Source organism: Dermacentor albipictus, chromosome 5, assembly GCF_038994185.2.
Source record: "Dermacentor albipictus isolate Rhodes 1998 colony chromosome 5, USDA_Dalb.pri_finalv2, whole genome shotgun sequence".
NCBI classification, from domain to species: domain Eukaryota; kingdom Metazoa; phylum Arthropoda; class Arachnida; order Ixodida; family Ixodidae; genus Dermacentor; species Dermacentor albipictus.
The window spans coordinates 137,944,911-137,965,730 of record NC_091825.1 but is presented as its reverse complement, the minus strand read 5'-3'; the positions used below and the strand labels follow the sequence as shown (position 1 = coordinate 137,965,730).

The 20,820-nt window shown below is 44.5% G+C and overlaps 2 protein-coding genes across 5 annotated transcripts in view; both read right to left on the bottom strand.

Annotated features, from left to right (window-relative positions):
* LOC135909291 (ras association domain-containing protein 1-like) overlaps positions 1–17,236 on the bottom strand; it is a 29,048-nt gene extending 11,812 nt beyond the window's left edge. For 2 of the 4 annotated variants that reach the window (XM_065441226.1, XM_065441225.1), the window contains exons 1-8: positions 17,033–17,236; positions 16,340–16,514; positions 15,774–16,026; positions 14,573–14,694; positions 12,564–12,665; positions 4,845–5,029; positions 1,142–1,254; positions 704–813 (exon numbers count right to left, since the gene is read on the bottom strand). In XM_065441226.1, coding sequence (XP_065297298.1) covers positions 704–813; positions 1,142–1,254; positions 4,845–5,029; positions 12,564–12,665; positions 14,573–14,694; positions 15,774–16,026; positions 16,340–16,513 — 1,059 coding nt within the window. In that variant the 5' untranslated portion in view covers position 16,514; positions 17,033–17,236. The other 2 variants (XM_065441227.1, XM_065441229.1) reach the window with 2 other exon arrangements.
* A 1,283-nt stretch (positions 17,237–18,519) lies between these two features.
* Positions 18,520–20,820, bottom strand: LOC135909321 (membrane metallo-endopeptidase-like 1). Its single transcript, XM_065441263.2, has one exon. The coding sequence runs from the start codon at positions 20,818–20,820 to the stop codon at positions 18,520–18,522; it is 2,301 nt and encodes a 766-aa protein (XP_065297335.1).

The window sequence follows — 20,820 nt, the reverse complement described above, 5'->3', positions numbered from 1 at the left end:
AGCATAACAGTCACAGTGCATACCTTTTACGTTGAATCTTCTCAGACTACTAGATATTAAAATTGCAAAACAATATCAGTGCTCAAACCTGAAAGTGATGTCATTTTATGGGCACGGCTCTTAGCAGGCAGCATATTGGTGCCTGTGCAATGTCATTAGAGGCCCTGCAGGGTGTGTAAAAGCTTTTAAGGATTCCAGAAATGTTGGTGCACTTGCATATGTCACATCAGCATTAGTCACACCCCCGTATAGTTTGGATGTCGTCCGAGCAGTTCAAGCACAATGCTAAACCTTGCTATCCAAGTCAGTACTTTGGCCTTCGAGTGAGACAGCCAATTTTTCTTGCTAGCTAGGTGCAACGAATTCTTGTCTAGGCAAGAAGAACTAAAACTTGCATCTCATATTCCTCACATCACTTTAATTATTCAAACTAACTTATAAGCAGTGTCATAGTATAATGCAGTCACATACAACATGAAAATACCCTCTACTTATCTAATATTAATTATAGCACACTTGCTAACATTGGCAGATAATTTTTTTTTTTTAATTTCTAGATTAACTTATTCATTCATTATAATGACATTCAACCATATGCGTCGCTGCCAAGTCAGCTTTGGTGTTGCTGCCTTCCTTGCAAGGGCTTCACTGTTACCACAGACTGTTTTATCAGGTTGAAGAAGAAATAAGCACATATGCTTACCTCTATATCACTATTGTCATTTTCCTGAAGAACAAACTGCCTAGACCGACTATTCCAGTCCAATGCAAGCCAAAGAGGTTTATCTGTATCCTGAAGTTTCCTAAGTTTGACTGAAACAGTAAAAAAGGAGAGGTTACCTTTTGTGTCACATTTTACATCACAAATTTTTTGTTACAAAGATCAAGGAAACTATTTACTGGCTCGAGGCTTTACTGCCTTGATGTGCAAATCACTAGCTGTGCAACTTACAAACAAATCACTCTCATGAGAACACAGTAATTTTAATAACAGGAGTTGAATGTAGTCTGTAATATGTTTAAAGGTGCAAAAACTAGCTCGATGGTAAATTTGCAACCATTATGACATAGCAGCACTGCCTCTCCCCATAAACAAAACCAGAACTAAAGGAGACTTGTTAAAAGTCGTAAAATGATTTACCTTCACCGGTGCTTTCGTCGACTTGACTTTCATAAAGCGCAAACTTCCGGGGATTGTCTGCTACTTTGAACTTCTTTAGAAGGGCCACTATCAGCTCTCGCACAGTATATTCACTGCAGGAAATAAATAGCATTTGTATGACATCAGCAGTGTCCCTAAATTCACTGAAGAGTTCATTGATGGCCACACCATAACAAGAGAATGTGATTACAGAGACAAAAAAATTCAGTGGCAATATAGCGGTAAATACATGAGAGAAATGCATTAACATTACACTGCACCTCTTTGATGCCTTGGATGCATGATTTAAACCGTGTTTACTACATTGCAAAGTAATGTTCAGCAGCTCATTCAACACATGTCCTGCCTCTTCGAGGAGTGAAGTGCAATTGATGGTGGTCCGAAGCAGGATACCGTAAGTTGCACTATATACAGCAGAACCTCATTTATAAGTTTCGGGGGGAAAAAAACATCAGTACAAAATGTACCAAGTGGGAGAGCTTACTATCAGAAGTTGCCAAAAAATATGACAGACTCAACTGTAGTTGACATCTTCGTAATGCGAATTGTCACAGCTCGAGTTGCCGATGTGTGCCGAGTTGGTGCAGCCTGAGCGGCCCGAGATGCGCGGTGTCGATTCTGCAGCTTCAGCAAGCTTCCATTTGTGCTCCTTGAATTCAGACTGGGTAATCAGCTTTTTCAAGCAGGGCATTTTGGCGGGAACTTTTGGCGTGCCCACTCAGCCCGAATCATTACGGCACAAGATGCCCCCGATGCGCAACACCGGAATAGGATGCCTAGGATGCTGCCAATGCGAAACATGATGTTCACTTCGCACCGCCTGCCACAGGGAACAACAGCGTATAGCGCCTATTAAAAGCATGCAGTATGCTTCCAATGGCACTACACCCCACACACTATGAAACAGGTAGGTGAAGATAATTATTGAAATAGGGCTGGCGGCGACAGTTGTGAATGTGGCGTGTAGCGACACCGGTGGAGATTTGCTAGTACAGTCGAAACCATTTGTAATGATCCCGGTTTTAAGAATATAAGGGGTTATAACAATGAAAAGCTGCTGCACCACCAACTCTTGTATGTTTTCTATGGAGAAACAGCCAGCTTGCTACAATGTCCTCATGCTGCATTATCGGCTATAACGATGAAGTCTCGCTGCTGGGTGTCCATGCCAAAAGGTAATGGAAAGCGAAATCCTTGAAAAGAAGAAGGAAAAAGTGAAATGCCTGCTACCTTAACTGCCGCTGCGCGCTTCTCTCCACGAGAGATGCACGACAGCCTCGCGCGCATCTCTGTCGTCGCCCTTCCATCTTTCCGAACATGAATGGACTGCCCCAACTGCGCTGGCAACGCTGCCAGCACTGCTCCCAGATTGCTCACTGGGCCCTCATTCCGTGCAATTAGCCAACAGATTAAGTTGCTCGTGCTTGCCTTTGTTCGTGGTGTCTAAGTTGTTCTTGACCACGTAGTTTCTCAGCCTTGTTTGACTCGCCACTGAAACGGAACATGGCTGATACGCCCGCTGATCATTGGCAATGCATGATGTTGCCGGTGAAAAGAATGCGCACTGCTATAGATTTGGAAACAAAATGCCTCCAGCCAATGAGGCGATCGTCACGAACGTGCTTGCATCGGATAGTGACAGTGACGGCCACAACGGCAGCACTGATGCGGTAGGGCAGGCTGCCTCAACATTGTCCCCCGCAGAATGTCCTGTAGATGATTCAGCCCCTTGTGGGCTTGTCTTTGTGAGAGACCTTCCACTTTACTGCATGGAGCATCTGGATGCCTTGGAAAAGGATGTCAGCAAGCTTAGAGTAAAGCAAGCAAGGCTGTCGGACAAGCAGTCTTCTCATGCAAGCCAGAGAGAAGTACATGGCGAGAAGCTCGTGGCGATCTCATCCCAGCGTTTCTTCCGGATTTCTCAAGCTGAGATGCTTCTGCGGCAACCTTCCCACATGTTTTAAAAGGCACTTTTTGTGGCCCCCAAAGTGATGCTCCAGTGGAGTTTGTATGTCACTTGCCGCCCGTGACCCTTCTTTTTAGTTGTTATAGCAGTGCCATTCTTGAATGCCGACAGCCGTGGCTTGTTAACAACCCGCGATCGCAGCGTGCAGGATGGAGAGTTAAACAGTTAAACGAGTCAACACAATCACAAGCCAGATGGTGGAAGGTACTGGGGAGGAGAACTGGCCTCCCTGCCATTATAGTTTTCTTGTAACAGCTACGTCATCCCCCCTTCTGATTTCTTTTTTCATGCAACCCGGTTATAACAATTATCAGTTATAACAATTGTAAAAGTTCTTGTTACTCATTTACATAACTGTGCACTTGGTTAAAAAAAAACAGCTCTAGTTGACAGCAACCCTCGAATGTGCCACTGTGGACCAGAAACACGTGATGCAAATTAAGGCACAGGCGTACACTCGCCCCAAGTGGTTCCCACGCAAAAAGGGCTCCTTGCAAACTTGGGGGAGCAAACAGACACACAACCTTTCTCTTTGAAACGAAGTTTTTCTCTCTCTATACGACACAGGCTACTGTACACTACCAGGGCCATGAGACGTGGGGTTCGAGGCGAAGGGAGATGCCTGCGGTCGGCGAAGGGGGTCGAACCGGGGGTGGCGGCGAGGCTGGAGGCATGCAGCCCGCTGCTTGCGGGACTGTCTCCTCAACGTCTTTGAGGCACCTCGGTTTCTGAGAAAAATGGAACCTGGTGGTGACGGCACTGTGTTCGTTGCTTACACTCAACTATCCTGCATGATCTCGTCGCAAGAGAGTCTCATTAGTCCGATTCATTTCCGCGCTCACTGTCCGATGCCAATTTAAATTGTTTCATCTGGCTTACATGGGCATTCGTGATGTAGTCTGGCCACGTCAATCCCTTCTATATTCATAGGTTTGAGATGCGGTATGTGTCTGCAGGCAGCACCTCTGTAACAATGTACGGGCCTCTGTGTGGTTGCGTCTCCTTTCATGGGCTGTCCTATGTCCTTAACTGCTGGAGTTATGGAGGCGGCGGTAGTCGGTCACCCTCTTGTATGCGCCATCCTTACTCCCACGTGAGAACGGGAGTTGCACAGGGAAAGTGGGATGCAGACATCAGCTGTACGTAGCTACTATAACCTAATATAAAATGCCCAAGGTTGGATACATACATCAGGTTAACCCTTGCTGCCTAGAAATTCTGAAGTGAGAAGAAGTGATAAGAAGACAGGAAAGAAGCGACAGCGAGACGGAATGCAAAAGATTGATTAGTGGGACTGGAAAAGGTGACTGCCGATTTCCTCCAGGTGGGGCAGTCTGGAGGTGCCGTCTCTGTGAAGCAGAGGCTGAAGAGGTGTGTTGCCTCTGCCGGGGGGCCTTGAAGGTCCAAACACCCAGCATCGGCTCAATCCCCAGGATCCCCCTTTCCCCAGACACGGCTAAGCCGCGCATGGCTACATGTGGGAGGGTCTAACCTTTGTGTGCTCAGATACGTGGTGTCGAAACACACCAAACGCCTGCTGATGCAGACGCCCCCTGCAGGGGACACTCCAATATCAGGTGCTGAAGTGTTTCACAACAAATGCAAGACGCACAGGATGGACTTGTCTCAACAGAAGCAGTCACAATCTGGCTTCTTGATTTTTCTACATCTGTGCTTCAAACAAAGCTTTTTATTAGATGAAGGCCTCCTGCTTACCTGGTAATGTGAAGAGCCTTTATAGTGTCCCTGGGCAGGTAGAAGGAGGTAAGCGTCTTTCGACCACTGTCATCATCCTTAAGGATGTTGTAAATGGACGGAGGTCTTGTTCCTGCTACAACGTTGATGGGACGCATCAGGTTCATGCGTACCCTCACAAAACCTCGTACAGACCCGTCTTCTTGCTGCATTCACAGGAAATAAAAAGTTTAGAAGCTTCAGCAGGGGACAGCTCACCAATGAGCAAAAAGTGTACATGTCTTTACATACAGTCATGCTCAGTGTTCTCAAAGCGCTATGACATCTTCTTAAACTGCATGTGCATACACAGCCAAACCCAGATATATTGAACCGGGGTATATTGAATCGTTGTCTATATAAAACAGTTGTAACATCCCCTTGGAAATTCTATGCATAAGTATAGCATTGTACTACATGTATATCGATCTCCCGTTCACTGCCACATTCGATATATTGAGTACTGTGCTACTACAGGTGCACTCCTCCTAACAAGATTGATCACTTCTTGCATCATAAGATATATTTATGTTCACATAACGGCATTGTATTGGCAAATGCTATCAAGGTGTTGAATATGAAAGGCAGTACATGCCATAGAGAAAAAAATTAGCAAGGTGCATACTTCAGAATACAAAGGGCTCGTGCAGAAAGGGTTTTATTTGTGCTCCATAATGCCAGATTAGCTTTAGTATCTTCACCACATTGTAGCTGTGTAATGTGGTAAAGCATACTCATAACAAAAAGAACTAACTGCCGCGCAGTGAAGCATACTACCCCCAGCCATTTGTTATCGGAAAGAGGAATGCCACGGTGCTTCAAGAATGCAAAAAGCCCCCTGGTCCAATAGTACATGTGCTCCCTAAGAAATGGATGGTAATCGATCTCTTCATTGAGTGGCTTCAGGCATGAGACAGGTTAATTCCTGTTTTTAATATTTTCGGGACATTCTACGAGACGTGCATAGCTTTCAAATAAGCTTCAAGTAGGCATACTTCATATTTTGACTTATCAATATGTCCAACTATCTTGCCAATACCTTTCAAGTTCGATATATACGGGTTCACTTGCACATGTCTACTGTAGGCTTGAGGGCACAATTAATTTGTAACCAGCTTAAGTTTCAGATAAAGTCTAACAGTACATAAGAAGAGAACAATGCACAGGTAAGAAATAACACCTAGTGAAAACAGGCACTTCAAACTATTAGGAAGCATTCCCAACTATGCATGACGTGCCATTAAAGTGGATAGTGAGCCAATAATGCCATGACTACCAAGCGAGCATGAGCACCACTGAGTGTAGTCCGGGGTACATTGTTCCAATCAGAACATATATATTGCAGTGGCAACCAATATTAGAGGGAACAAAATTTAAATTTAAGACCATCAGTTCCTAAATTTGGAGCTCAAATTAATCAAGTAGACAAGGGTAGATTTTTCAAGAGAACATTATGATGTAGCAGCAACACGAAAGAGAGATCGACACTCAGGCGTCGGCAGTATAGTTACTGGTAGAGTATAAGTAGGTCAGAATCAGAATCGGTTTTTATTGAGGTGATTAGAAAGATTACAAGATGTTAATATACAGAAGGAGGTCCCGAAGTCAAAGACTGCAATGGGACCTCCTTTAGTATGCAAATGTAATAAAACACAAATTACAGCAGTATCAACAAATCATTAACATGGAAGAATTACAGGTTTTAGTATGAATAGCATGACTGAAGCATTACATGTGTATAACCGTCATGAAAAAAATCCCTGTAACATAATCTCGTTGACAACTAATAAAGCAATAGCGTAAGTGACGTGGCGAACACAGTATAATTTGATAACTCGAAAGTATATGTAAGGCAAGGACATCAAACAAAAACATAATGGTATGATAATGAAAATGAAATGACGGCATCCTGAAAGAATGGTTGCGAGTATGAACTAGGCATCAGCATTCGACAGAATGATCTTTCGGTTGTTGCTTGAATTCGTGAATTTTAAGTGTTTTTATCTGTAATGGTAGTGTGTTCCAGAATGCAATAATTCAAAAATGGATGCTCAGCTCGCCATAATTAGTATGTATTTTGGGTAAAATGAGGTTTCTATTTATTGCAAACCTGGTAATATTAGTATTTATGAGAGAAGATTGCGGTATCAAGCTATCGCATCGTGTGTAATTGATTCTATGGAACAAAAAAGTGCCTAAGATTATAATTAACAAGTTGTGTGACTGAATGAATGTGATTAGTTTGTAAAAGATATGAGGCATTGTGGTTATATGGGCTAAATGTAACTATCCTAATAGCCTGATTCTGTAGGATTCGCAAATGAGTTTAAATTGGTTATGTAAGGGTTTCCCCAGCAAGTAACGCAGTAGTTAATGTGGGAATGAATAAATGAAAAGTATAATGACAGTAACATTTGATGGTTAAATATGTTTCGTGCTTTTAGAAGCACCCTGATCCCGTAGGTAATCTTCCGTTTTACTTTGGTTATTTGTTCAATAAATTAAAGATTTCTGTCTACTTATATACCAAGATAATTACATGAAAAACTTGCAGGGATAGGAGTGGTGCCAAGAAAGATAGGAGGAATGAGGTGAAGTGTTCGTTGATGGGAAGTGAATACAACAAATTTCGTTTTCGACCGGTTTATCTGTAGGTGGGCAATATGGCACCACTCCAGCAGGCTGTGTAAATTGCCATTAAGGTGGGATACTAAAGTTGTAAGACATTTGTCAGAGTCAATGATAGTAATATCATTTGCATAAAGCACACATTTCAAAGAAGAGAGGCAGTTAGGCAAATCATTGACATATAAGAAAAATAAAAGCAGACCCAATGTGGAACCCTGGGGCACGCCAGTATTAGTGAACATGGTTTTAGAATGAACGCCTGAAATAGTTACTACCTGCATTCTGCCTGTTAAGTAATTTTGTAGTAACAAAAGTGCTGGGCCAGTAATTCCTAATGATTCAAGCTTACGAAATACCGTATTTACTCGCATAATGATCACACTTGCGTAATGATTGCACCCCTGAATTTTATCGTCAAAATTCGATTTTTTTTATTTTCTGTGTAATGATCGCACCCCGAACTTGCCAAAGTCATGTCGTGTGCCAAGTCTAGCTAATAATGATCGCGCTTACCATCTGTCGAATGCTACGCAAACGACTCTTCAAGACAAACCAAGCGGTCTGCACGCACCAAAAATTCTTAAGCAGATGCCCCATTTCATTCCTTTCAACACTTTCCACACTTCCAGACAAAAAAAAAAAACAAAAAAACCTGCGACCAAGCTTGCCTTTATTATGTGTAGGCTTTATAACGGTTGTGGTCAACAACAAAAAAGGCGCCTTTCGATTCTTCTCGTCTGCACTCGTGGGCACGCAACGAATCGCGAGCGGCAACGATAGCAGCCACGTTTACATTGATACATTAGAAGTGTACCCCATTCATATGCCGACGCTTGTAACACAGCTAAGATATTCGCCCACCCTTAGTGGAAACCTGCTGTATTAAGATAGTAGTGAAGACAAATGCCGCAGTCTGCAGCATGCCTGCCATGTGTTTCTATGTCATTGGCAGCTAAACGCGCCCATCTCTGTTTCTGTCCCTTCAAAGTAGACATGGCTACGTTACTGCTGCAAACTTGGCGATATTAACTATATTATTCATTACTGATATGGATGAAACTGTTTCAATGCACGTAATGTACTCACGAGAAGAAAAAATATCGCGTACGGCACGTTCAGCTTGCTCCGCCAGCCGCCATTCTTGTATTGGTGTACCGCACTACATAGAGCAGCAGCCACCTATTTGTTGACCTGTTGTCATCCCGCAGCAAATACGGGATGAAAAAAAATAATTTTGCAGGAAATTTAACCCGCGTAATGATTGCACCCCTGAATTTGTGTTTTTTTCTTTTTACAAAAAAGTGTGATCCTTATGCGAGTAAATACGGTAAGATGTGATTATTTTTTTTTCCTAAACGCTTTGCTTAAATCTACAAATACTGAAGCTACATAACTGCCTTTATCAATAGCGAGTGTAAGTTGATCGACTAGCGCAACAAGAGCAAGTTCGGTCGAGTAACCCGAGCGAAAGCTGCATTGGAATGGTAAGAGAATGTTAAATTTTGTAAGGTAATTAGTTAAGCATTTTTCTATAAGCTTTTCAATTACCTTGCTAAAAAAAAAGGTAGTACACAGATGGGGCGATAATTGGAAATCAAAGAGTGGTCACCTTGCTTAAAAATTGGGGTGACTGTGCCTTGTTTAAGATCCTGTGGGAAACTGCCTGATTTAAACATGATGTTGATTATGTCTGCAAGAACATAAGTTATTAAGGGTGACATTAATTGTATATGGGAAGGGTGTAATTTATTGATGCCAGTGCCAGTTATTTTCATGTTGTTTATAATGTTTAGAACTTCCTGGGATATAGTTGGAAATAAAAAGAAAGACTGTGGCAGGCATTCGGGCACAAGAGTGTCATGCACAGGTCTCTGTAGTTCGCTGCTAAAGAAGAAATCAGCAAACGCATCAACTATTTCTTTGGCAGTCTTGCACACTTTACCCTGATAAGCAATTCCTGTTATAGTTTCACAATTATTTGCCGTACTTAAGGAGTTAACAATTTCCTATTTCTTTTTTGCGTTTCTACCACATTCCAAAATTTTTCTTTCGTACCATGCTTTAGAAAGCTGGTTAGAAAAATTCTTGTACCGAATGGCTAAATCCTTGTTAAATGGTTGTCGCTTGGTTTTCTTGTAAAGATTATCCTTTTTACGCATTAAAGCTAGGAGCTTATCTGTTATCCATGGATTCTGAGGCAACACGAATTTATTTTTGTATTTAACTTGATAGGAATGATGATCAAAACAGGACTTAAGCATAGAGATAAACAGTGCGGATGCTTTTTGTGGATCATTTGCAGAAAAGATGGGAGACCAGTCAAGATAAGACAAAGCTTCAAGAAATGATTGTTTGTCTAGCATAAACTTCATGTACATTATTTTTTTCGGAGCGATGAGTACAGTAAAAGTTTAAAAATATAGGATAGTGATCAGTTATGTCGGTCATTGGAATACCTGCGTCTGGTGGATATGCCGAATTTGATAATGCATGGTCAATTAATGTACCTATGGGGTGGTTAACACATCGTGTCAATATCTTAATTAAACATCCATAACCAAAGCTGTTAAAACAATCCACCTGTATCCAGCTGTACATGTACTCCCTGTCAGTCTCGCATTGCTTTGCAATGTAAAGGATGCAGCTGTGCAATGCAGTTCAGCCAGGCTCATGTTGTCGCCACATACCATAGTAAGACAACTTGGGAGATTATCAAGGCATGGCAGATAGATTTTAAAAGATACTTGTATAAATTTTCCTTAATTTGCGTTGTATGAGGAAGAACTTCGTTTTTAAATGGCTCACTTTTCACTATGCTTGTCTAACCACATGTCTGATGGAAATAAAGCTTCAGTTGAGAGTTGTCATTGTGTCATTTCATTTTCGTATTTTTTCTGTGGCACTGTTTGCAAAATGAAAAACGTTGCATAAATAAATAAGCCAGATAAACATTGATCTTCCAGCTAAAATTGCTGGCTTGATTTTGCTCAAGTTTCCCACAGAGCTGGCATTTGCAGCACGTCGGCATTAAACAGCACACACTGCGAAATGCCACTTCTGTGTGGAATCTGATCATTAACGAGCCAGTGGTTTGAAGAGTACTAATGAATACCTGACTTGACTTATTTACATAACATTCATCACATGCTTATGATGCCAGTATGGAACTTGTTTGTGTTTCACACTGCCACTGATTAACAGTCTGTGCTTCAGCAGTTGCCATTTCTAGTCTTGTTTACATCCTTGCTCACTCTGCATATGGAAATAAAAGGCCTCTAACCATATTAAGCAGAAAATTTGGTTGTTGACTTGTGCTTCAATGCACTGCTCCACAGCAAGTGCTACACAAAATAAGCAAGTCTGTACCTCTAGCATGCTAAATGCTCAAGCCATACACTGCCAAGCAGGATGTTTTCATTCCATTTTGTATCAAATCACATGAGATGCGAGCTAGCTTGAACTTATAGCCCGCTGATCCAGTGTAAGCTGTGATGTTGACTACAATTTCTCAATTGATTGTACGTTCTCAAGTGATTTTTATGCGAAGCATATTACGAGAGCTCAACCCAGCTCCTCAGGCACGGCTGTGTCGTCTTCAATACCACGTGACACCGTGACGTCACGACAGAGGAGCAACAGGGCTCCAACTCGCGCCGTCGCTCGCGGCGGTATATAAGCAGCTGCGCTTGCCTCTGCTAGATACTCACGAGGTGAGATGCCTCCTGGAGACAGAGCTGCTCGTTGGAATGAGAAGCGAAGGTTGCGGCGTGCTACAGAGACTGATTTTCTAGGTGGCTTTGGCTCAACTCTTGCAAGATGGGCCGGGTGGGAATCGAACCAGGGTCTCCGGAGTGTGAGACAGAGACGCTACCACTGAGCCACGAGTACGATGCTTCAAAGCGGTACAAAAGCGCCTCTAGTGAATGCGGTGTTGCCTTAGAAACGAGCCGTTTCTAAGGCTCAGGCGTGCGTCGCTTGCTCAGGCGCACATTTCGTTGCCGCGCCGAACGCTGTGTTGCTCGACGCTCACCGCGTCCAATGCGGGGCGCGTAGTCGCTGCGCCGTAGCCCATTGTCTTACACCCCTTGGCGGGTCGACGGGAACGCTGTCGCGTTCCACTCTTGAAGGCGAAGCAGAGTAACGCATGAGTTGTTTCTTCGGCTAGCCGAACCAAATATAGCCAAGCAACAGCAGTTCACCAGGCTAAACAGTGGTTCAACAACTAAAATAAAGGCTAGTATGCTTCGCATCCTGGGCTTAACCTTAGCTAAGCCACAGCCATTTTTTTTCTGTAGGCTGCATTGCCGTTTTGCGTTCTCACAAATGTTTCAGGTGTCTGCTAATTAGACAGCAGAAACCTTTGCTCCTCTGAAGCAAGACATTTATGATTGTATTTTGAATAGCAATGTCCCAAACAACCATGAGTATCAAAGTTTCAGGCTATTAGTGACTACCATTAACTCGTCTTATTATCATTATTTTTTTTTGTAGAATGAACTCCAATCACAGAATTACCATGAAAGAAAACATTTTATGCCCGCAAAAAAGATAGCTGACTTTTGAAAAAGCACACCGACCACGACTCTCACAGCTTCTTTCTTTAAAACTGAAACATAACAGTTTTAGCCACAGCTAAAATTAGTGACATCAACTTAAATATTACTGCTGCTGGCTTTGTGACAGAAGCCTAATTACCACCTTTCAATATAGTTCAAGCTAAGCACAGTATTAGAGACATAAAAAAATTCTGCGTGCCAACAGATCTACTCACGCATATATCGACTGACTTAGCATTTTCCTTATAACAGCAGGAACTTGAGCATATAAATTGTTTTCATTTAGCTTTGACAGCATATCAGAGATAAAGACAATGATAATGTGGAGAGCAACAGCTGACAAGTGCTATGACTACCCATCATGATTACCAGATTACATCACCAGCCTCTGGTCTTCAGTAAGCACTGATCTTAGCAACATTGTCTATAGCAACATTGTTCGTTTGTCTTGCTGCTATTTATTAATCAACAGGTAACAAGTAAACATAGGGAGCATGAAATAAATGCTGTTTCTTACCAAAACCATGTCAAGCCCGGGTTCCTGCAGATTGTAGGACTCAATTCGTGACATGAGCTCATCTTTAGGGAGGTCCTCAAGAAACAATGGTGATATACGACCCTGTTCAAGGAAAGGTAAGTAAAATTATTCACGTGCCAATAGAAGGACGCCCGGTTAAGTGCTCACTGTTGCTGCATATGCAACATACTGCCAAATGTGCAATCCCCATGGAAGCGACACACCAGAGTTCAGCTTTTGATGTTACGAGTGTTGGCCTTCCTTTTCTTCTTCTTTTTCACTATTTGCCCTGCCAAATATGCACAGACTCTCTGGTCACAGCTCTTCGGTCAGCAGTCTATTCGTGGGTGTCCACAGGACAGATAGACCAACCTATGTTAATTTGTGACAGGTGACCATCAATTTTTTTTTTTTTATTCTACACGAATTTGCAAATATAGCGCCGAAGTGTAGAGCAAGCGTTCAGTATAGAGCAAGGCGTTACATTGACTGCACATAGAATATAGATGCTTAAGGGGTTCCATTAGTTTTGTCCAGCACAAAATGCCAGATACAATCATGTATGATGTGATCATTACTTCGAATCCAAAGCCCACATACTTGACTGATTAAGTAGCTTGGTTTTAGATAGCAAGCCTACACCATGGGTGTTATCAGCCCTGAACATGGCTGCTGAAACAATTGGGTGGGTTAACCAAAGCCTAGGAGACATGTTACTAAAAGTGGGAGTCCATACTGGCAATAGGAAATATTACTAATGTCATTAAGGGCGATGAAATATCTCATTAGTTTTTTAATATAGCTGAAGGTCAGGCTGAAAGTCATGAACAAGAACACCAACCAGCCGCCTTTGCTGCAGTTATATTGGCTGTTCAAGACAACACAATCAGTCTTTCCTATGATTCTTTACAAAACAAGGCCTCAGCACTCCCCCCATTTTCTCACTATGACAAAATTCTGAATGCATAATATTTACAGAGAAATTCTACAGAGAAAAGGCACAAGGGACACGGCAGAGTAGGTGCAACAGACACTGGACATCAACCAGAAGTTTGCTATGTACACATAATTCCAAGTTTTAAGTCACCATAACCGTGCCAATTCTGATGCACAATATCAAAACAACCCATATATTAGCAGCTCAAATGTTAATGCTTACAAGCGTGCATCACTCACAGACTTATTCAGACCAGTCCTTTGTGCTTTTGCATCATGCATGCTTAAGCAATGCTTCAACTAGCCAACTTGTTTGTGATAGCCAATACTCTGAAACTTCTGAGTACACATCAACATATACACCCTTTGCCATTCATTTTGAAAGCACCAAATTCCCTATTAAAGCTGTTACTGTAACACATACAAAGGCCACCGTGGAACTTCCAGTGCTGCAAAACTCTAGACTAACACATGTATTAATTACCACAGCTCCGCTTAAAGCTTGTCCTCACATTTGCTGAACATTTGCAGTGATATCTCAGCTGAGTAGCAGCACTGTCATCCACTCAACGTAGATGAAGAGCAGCATCAAGTCAAGGCATGTTTGTGAATATTGTATCAAGACAAACTGTCACCTTCTTGTAAGTCAAAAACCTTTCTATACTTAGGTAGCGTAGGTGGCATTACAGTGGGGTCTAACAATCTGGTCCTCAATACATATTTCTAAAAAAACTTTTTAGGTCTCTTTTTCAACATCCAACATAACTTAACCTCATGGTATCAGAATGCACAGTTTAGTACACCAGTTGCACCACAGGCTGCTGCGACAGGGCTCATCACTCCCATGCACTGGCCTTAGAACTTCAGTTCAAGCTTTCCTTGTGCAATGCTACAAAGTCCGCTCCGAGTTTTCACCGCAGTAATAATCACAACCTGCTCACAGACAAACAGAACTTTCTTTGTTCAAAAGTGCTATTAGGCAAACAGGATGAGGTATTAATAGCCACTGTCGCTTTAATGCTCCCTGCAGTTTGCCAGGATGACTCCAAGGGCATTCAAGCAATAAAACTCACATTTCCCTCTTTTTGCTCGTCCTGCTTCTGGCCGCTTAGGTCGGTGGTCTCCATTTCCCCGTGGCCTTTACAATCCAATGCAACGAAGCTTCGACACCTTAGGTGGCAAGTAAAATTGCAGTCTGAAACAGAAGTACCACGGAGTGAGACTGGCATTCTGTGTAAGTGACCAGTCTAACTACAGCTCTGAACTCTAACTACAGTCATCATTAACACATTGATCAAATTAACTTTCTGATTATTCTATTGTACATTAATTGTGGTTATTATTTTAGCACAACTAAGTGGTTGAGATCATGGGCAAAACCAGGAGTGTTGGGTGCACACTCCCTTGCTTCACTTGCTGAACAGGAAGGAAGAGAACAACAGGCTGACCTGCAATGTTCCGACTAAAGGTACAGATGAGTGGTTCCTATAGCACTCTAACACAGTTTGCAGCAATGTGGAGCCCTCTCACAGTTCCCTTGCCTGAATACCTTCACAGAGCAACTAATAATTAATTATGTTGCCTTTTAATGTGACCAGTTCAAAATGCATAACGTGTGCAGCACGGCTTCCAAAATGAAGGAGGAGACCCTCTAGCTTACTAAGTGACAGACTCGTAGTGCCAGACACCATTGATTTATACACATGCACTATGACTGTGCAATAGAAAGCAGAGTCAGTTTGGCAATTGACGGGACAAGAGGGAAGAGTGGGTTCCCCTGCATTTCCAAGAGAAGCACACTTGAGCTGGAAGGGCCACTATGGCAGCTTTCAGTGACACAGGCATTGCATGACATTCAACCTCCACACCAGGCTGACTGGTTTCCTCTTGAGTTGTCTGTAATACCACATGACCACCAGCTCTGCCTTCAGCGACCTGAATAGCCTCCTTTCTCACGTTCAAAGCAGTGCTGCACTTCGCACACATTTTGAATTGGTAGCGTAAATGATTCTGCAATTATTTGTGGCAATCTCGAGGAATTGAAGCTTCGTACCATAATTATGAGTCGAGAGCTACCAGAAAAAAAAAATGGGACACACAGTTTTCCTGTCAATACTCTAACAAATACTTGCCCATGCATATAGCTATAGTCACACATGTGAAACTAAAGCAGGTGCTGTAATGACGCATCGCTGTCTCTTGACCTCGGTTTACTTTGAGAAAGCACAACTTCTGCTCTCCAGTCACTTGTCAAGAACAGCAATGTTTGCTCACTTTGACACTGAAGTCCTTGCTGTAAACTGCAGGCTCCCCACACAAAGTCACCACATAAGTCGCACCAAGTCGGATTCTTGAACACCACTGGCTCAAAGTCGTGGCCCACACCACTCTCTGTTGGATCAATTTCAACCACTCCAAAGTTGGCAAGTTCGATGAACTCGGACCTGCGGAATGGCTGGTGCCTCGCAACTCTTGGGTGGTAAAGTGTCTTGTAAGGAGTAGGAAAGACTGTAGTATCTTCACTCGGCTGAAAAATAAACAGTGCGAATGTCTCTAGTTTTTCAATGTTGGCTAAAGGTAAGCAAAACCATATCAAAGCAAAAACTTATTGTAGATATGACTTTACAGGAATTACTGATTAACCCCACAGATCTCTTATAGTGATCATTGGCATTACAGACAATTTTTACATACGCATCTGCGTAAGTATGTGGAGGCCACATGTTGCAATAAGTTAAATCTGGAAAGAGTGGCACAAATCTGCAGGTTTCGTGCGGAACATCCTGCATTTCTTTTTTTTTTTTTGCATTAGCTAGTTTATCAACATTACCCTTGCTTACCTTTGGTTTCGGTTTTCTTCGAAACGGTATTGAAAAGTTGAAATTTTGCAGGAACAAGCTTGGGTTGAAGGTTTGCTTTAGCTTTTCTTGGTATGCAATAACCCTCTTCGGCGTTGAAGGTGGTGTCAGAAACCTAGGAGTGTGTTGTTCACTTTGGCTCTCGGCTTTCGACATGCTGCGCAAGAAAACAACATCGACATTGAAGAGTTTACTCATTAAAAATTACACCGAACGTTTGTGCAACGAAAGCGCTAGATTTTGCACCCATACTCATTCACGTGCCACTGAGAGATCGCAGACCTACGACACGGCGCGCAACAAGCTCCTTAAAAGGGTGACAGGTGTTCATGCTCAGCCGTGCAAAAGAAGTGCCGTTTGTTTTTTACGCAACGATACTGTTGTGCACCAACAAGCTTCGCCCAAAGAGAACCATGCTGACGCCGCAAACGAGCACCGACATCGACAGCTCACGTAGCGTGATCAGGTTTCTGGTTGCCCCAAGCGCACTTCCAACTGGGGATGCAACACGGCACGGGCTCGCGAAAGACGATCCTTACCTGTACTCGCCAAATGCAGAGGCACGAGTCGTTTGCGCAGCTCGCGAGTTCCCGTACGAAGTGTGGGCAAAATGCAACCGTAAACCAACTTCCAGCGCACAGATTAAAGCGGGTTTCGATGTCTTATCAACCGTACCTGATAGAGCTGGGATACCCCGTGCGTGGCCAACGAGGAAGCGTTTCGAGCACCCAACATTTTGAGAGGGGAAGAAAGTAAATCGCGCAAAAAGTGGTGCGAGGAGAAGCCGCAGATCCAGCAGTTTTACGTGCGTTCGCTACGCAATGCACATCGCACGCACGAAACACACGCACACTACATCACCTCGCAGCTGGCGCCACCTGCCCGTAGCAAATCAACAGGTACAAAACAAAATACAAAGAGAAACTGCTTGGAGTCTGTATCGGCTAAAAACAGCGGAAAATGGCAAATAAAAGGCTTAGTCGAAGTTCTCTTAAATCTGTAAAATCTTGCGTAATCGCTAGAAATCACTGTGCAGCTGAACGCATGATTTTATACAATCACAAGCAAACGCACGTACCGGATTTCACAACATCAAGGAGAAGTCTGACTTTCGGTTTCACTTCAAGATTGCACTGCCGAATCCCACTTGTATTGATTGCACCCTTTGCTAACTACTTAATTGAATGCTTGGGAGGAAAATAGCGCGTGAAAACAACGCCGTGGGAGCTCCTAGAGGCAGGGAAAATGTCATGTGTTGTGAAACTAAACCACGCGCACGATGCTCTTCAACAAGAAAGGAACGTACGTGGGTTAGAAAACGATCCACACAAGGTTGAGTAACAAAACCTTGAAAGTAAAGGGGGTGAACAGCAAGCTAGAGGGCGTTTTGAAATCAGGTCCCATCGTGAATTTCTGCATTCTACCTTTTCCTCCACGAACTCGAACGGTAGAAAAGGCGCCAAATTCGAACAATGCGCGGAGTAATAACGTTTTGGATTTCACTCTACGGCAAAGTCTGAGCAGCTGAAGTTTTCCATTGAAGCTTACTTGTTGGAGTTTTGAATGCAGTCTAAGCACATGAGATGGAGGAGGAGTAAATTTTAATGGAGAGAAAGGAGGAACATGAGATGGAGTTATTGGAGATGAGTTAGGGCGCCAGTGGCACTAAAGGCGGTGTCAAGCGGTTTTCCGTGCGTGCACGCGTGGATAATCCACGCTGACCTATAGGGGCTCCGAAACGGCAGGCGGGGAAAGGATTACATTGAGGGCAGTACTCCTCACATACCAGTGTAGAAGGGACAACCCCGCCCCCTCTCACCAGACCTATTAAGGTTCAACGCACACACACAAAAAAAAAAAGAAGCAAAGAAAACATGCCAACACAATGTAAGCTCTACTTCACCCTCACAACTCCTGGCAGTTCTCATTTCAATATATTTCTCTGAAGAAAGGAAGAAAAATGAAACTTAAGGCATATTTGCTGTTTTTTTTTTTGCAGTAAAGTGGACGAAGCTAATGAATCGCAATAATCATTCGCTTATATACATTTGCAGCGGCTAATTGACTCATACAAACTAAGCATTTCTTTATTTGTCACTTTGTATACTGCTGATCGAATTTCACGCATGTTTATGGAGAGAATATATTTTCAACGATGGTCATTATGAGTTAACACATCTCTTAACAGGGTTCATGAAGCTTCCAGCCGGGCATTTGAAGGCCTTGGAAAACGCCGGGAAATGGCGGAGAGGTCCGTTGACCCTATACCAGGCTGGGCTTTCCGACCCTTGGCGCATCCACTTGGCTAGGAAGTCGGGGTTATTGTTCTCGCAGTGTCCAAAAGCGTAATAAAGGAAGAACAGTTGCTCGTGGGTGTAAGAGAGCGCTTCCGCTAGCCGGAAAGCGCTGGATCCTCTCAAAGCTTCCGCCAGGAAGGCATTGAAAGCGGCAGGGATGGCCAAGACATCGAACAGGTCCGACAAAGAAGTTCGTTCGCTGTTCAGTGACGCATTGGAAAAGGGAGACCGCAAGGCGGCGTAGTCTTGCCGCAAGCAACCTCGGATGTTCTCCAAGACAGACACCGGGTCCGTAGCCGCCGTGTGGAAGTAAAACGTGTATGCCCAGTAATATATGAAACGGTAAAGGCTGCGATAGACGCGAGTGGCTACTCTTGGCACGTGTAACAGCTGGACCGACGCGTGGCTCGACATAATGAAGTCAAACACGGCCAGCGGTATTTCCAGGTTCCGATATGGCGCTTCGAGGGACGGGTACGTACGCAAGAAGCCTCCTTTCCAGCCCGTCTTATACTGCCTGTACCAATCGGACGACAGCCAGTTTCGCCTCATCATAGCGTTCTTCAGCCAGTAATAGAAGAACGCGTTTAGCGGTGCCGTGGGGTTGCTGCTGTACATGTTGCTAAAGTACTTGTTGCGGAATGCCTTGTCGAAGAAACTGCGCGGAACGAGCGGCTCCCAGGAAAGAGCGCGGAGCTTCCTCAGTAGGCTGTCTTTGAACGCACCGAAAAACCGTGAGTCGTTGCGCGCGAACTCGAAGAAGCTGGTGTTGAGGCGCTTCAAGAGCAGGTCTCTCAGCGTCTCGTAGCCGAGCAGTTTGACGGAGCCGCTGTAGGCCAGTATCATCGGAACGTACGGTTCCATGCGGTCTAGCAGCTTGACACAGTAGTGAGTGGCGGGTAGGTGTTTGGCGAACTCAGGCTGGTCGGCATACGCAATGGAGGCCAGCTTGTTTCGCAGCTCGACGTTCTTGATGAACGGCGAGAGCGCCATGGATACGCGAAACACGATGTAATTGAGAACGTCCGCTTTTCTCGGTAGAGTTCCCTGGTTCGCGAAGCTGGACACGTACTCCAAGCTCGTCACCTTGACCTTGTGACCGGCGAGGGAGAGAATGCGATCCCCGAAGGCCCGCTCCAACAGGATGCGCCATGTAAAAAGCCTGGTGCCGGGAAGGTTGGACAAGCTCATCGCACCGCAATGCTTGGGAAAAAGCATGCAGTCATGAGTGTGCGAGGTCTTTCGCTGAGCGAGATCCAGTTCGATCTGAGCGACGTCAGTGTCGGCAACCTTGCCCATAAAGTGCATCAGGGCCTGGAACGCGTCGCTGAGGAATCGGTATTCGTTCAGAGGGCCCTGAAGTCTGCCTATCAAGAGATTGGGTTCTCCGATAACAGGCGAGAGGGTGCCATTGTTTTCATATTCTTCGACGAGCGAAAAGTGGAAGAGACTGTCAATGCCTAGGTGGCGGTGGAGGTCGCCCATCTTGCAAGACAGTTCATCGGCGCTGATTCTGCCAGAGCTGGTTGCTAAGTAGGGCCAGTCTTGAAACCCGAGCAGGTAGAAATAGACGCTGCGTATGTGCCCGAAGAGTTCGTCGGTCGGGTTGACGCAGTTGTCGAAGAGCACTTTCACCGAGGGCACGACGTTGTGCTTCTGCGCCAGCACACGGGACATTATCTCGGCGTAACTGTAGAGAAGGCGGTCATCTACGGATGCCCTGGCATCTTTGGGGCCCGGTTTGTTGAAGGCCATCCAGTTGGCGCAGGCGTACCGGTAGAAATCGTCGCACGGATTCGTCGAGTTGTCGACGGCCTTGACGACTCTCTTGCCTTCCTTGGCGCAGGCGGCCGTGCTGCAGACGTACGGCTGCGGCTGGGGGCGCGACTTCGCGGCCAGGGAAGCCATCTCTTCGCCGATAGAGGCGCTCCCGTTCGTTCGCTGCGCCTCGTCTTGCAAGTCATCGGTGACGTTCACGGATAGGTGGCCCGGCGCGAAAAAGGCTTCGAGCTGCGGGAGCGCGGTGACGCCGAGAAGGACGAAGACGACAGCCGTGAGGGCCGAAACGCCGACCCAGTAGCATCGCGTGTTGAGTATCTCGCCCAGACGCCGAGTGCCGCGACTGACCAGCAGCGTCCTGTCGGAGGGCAACAGCGTTGGCGGCAT

Coding starts and splice junctions, on each gene's coding strand:
- LOC135909321 (XM_065441263.2), bottom strand. CDS start 20,820: ATGCCGCCAACGCTGTTGCCCTCCGACAGGACGCTGCTGGTCAGTCGC.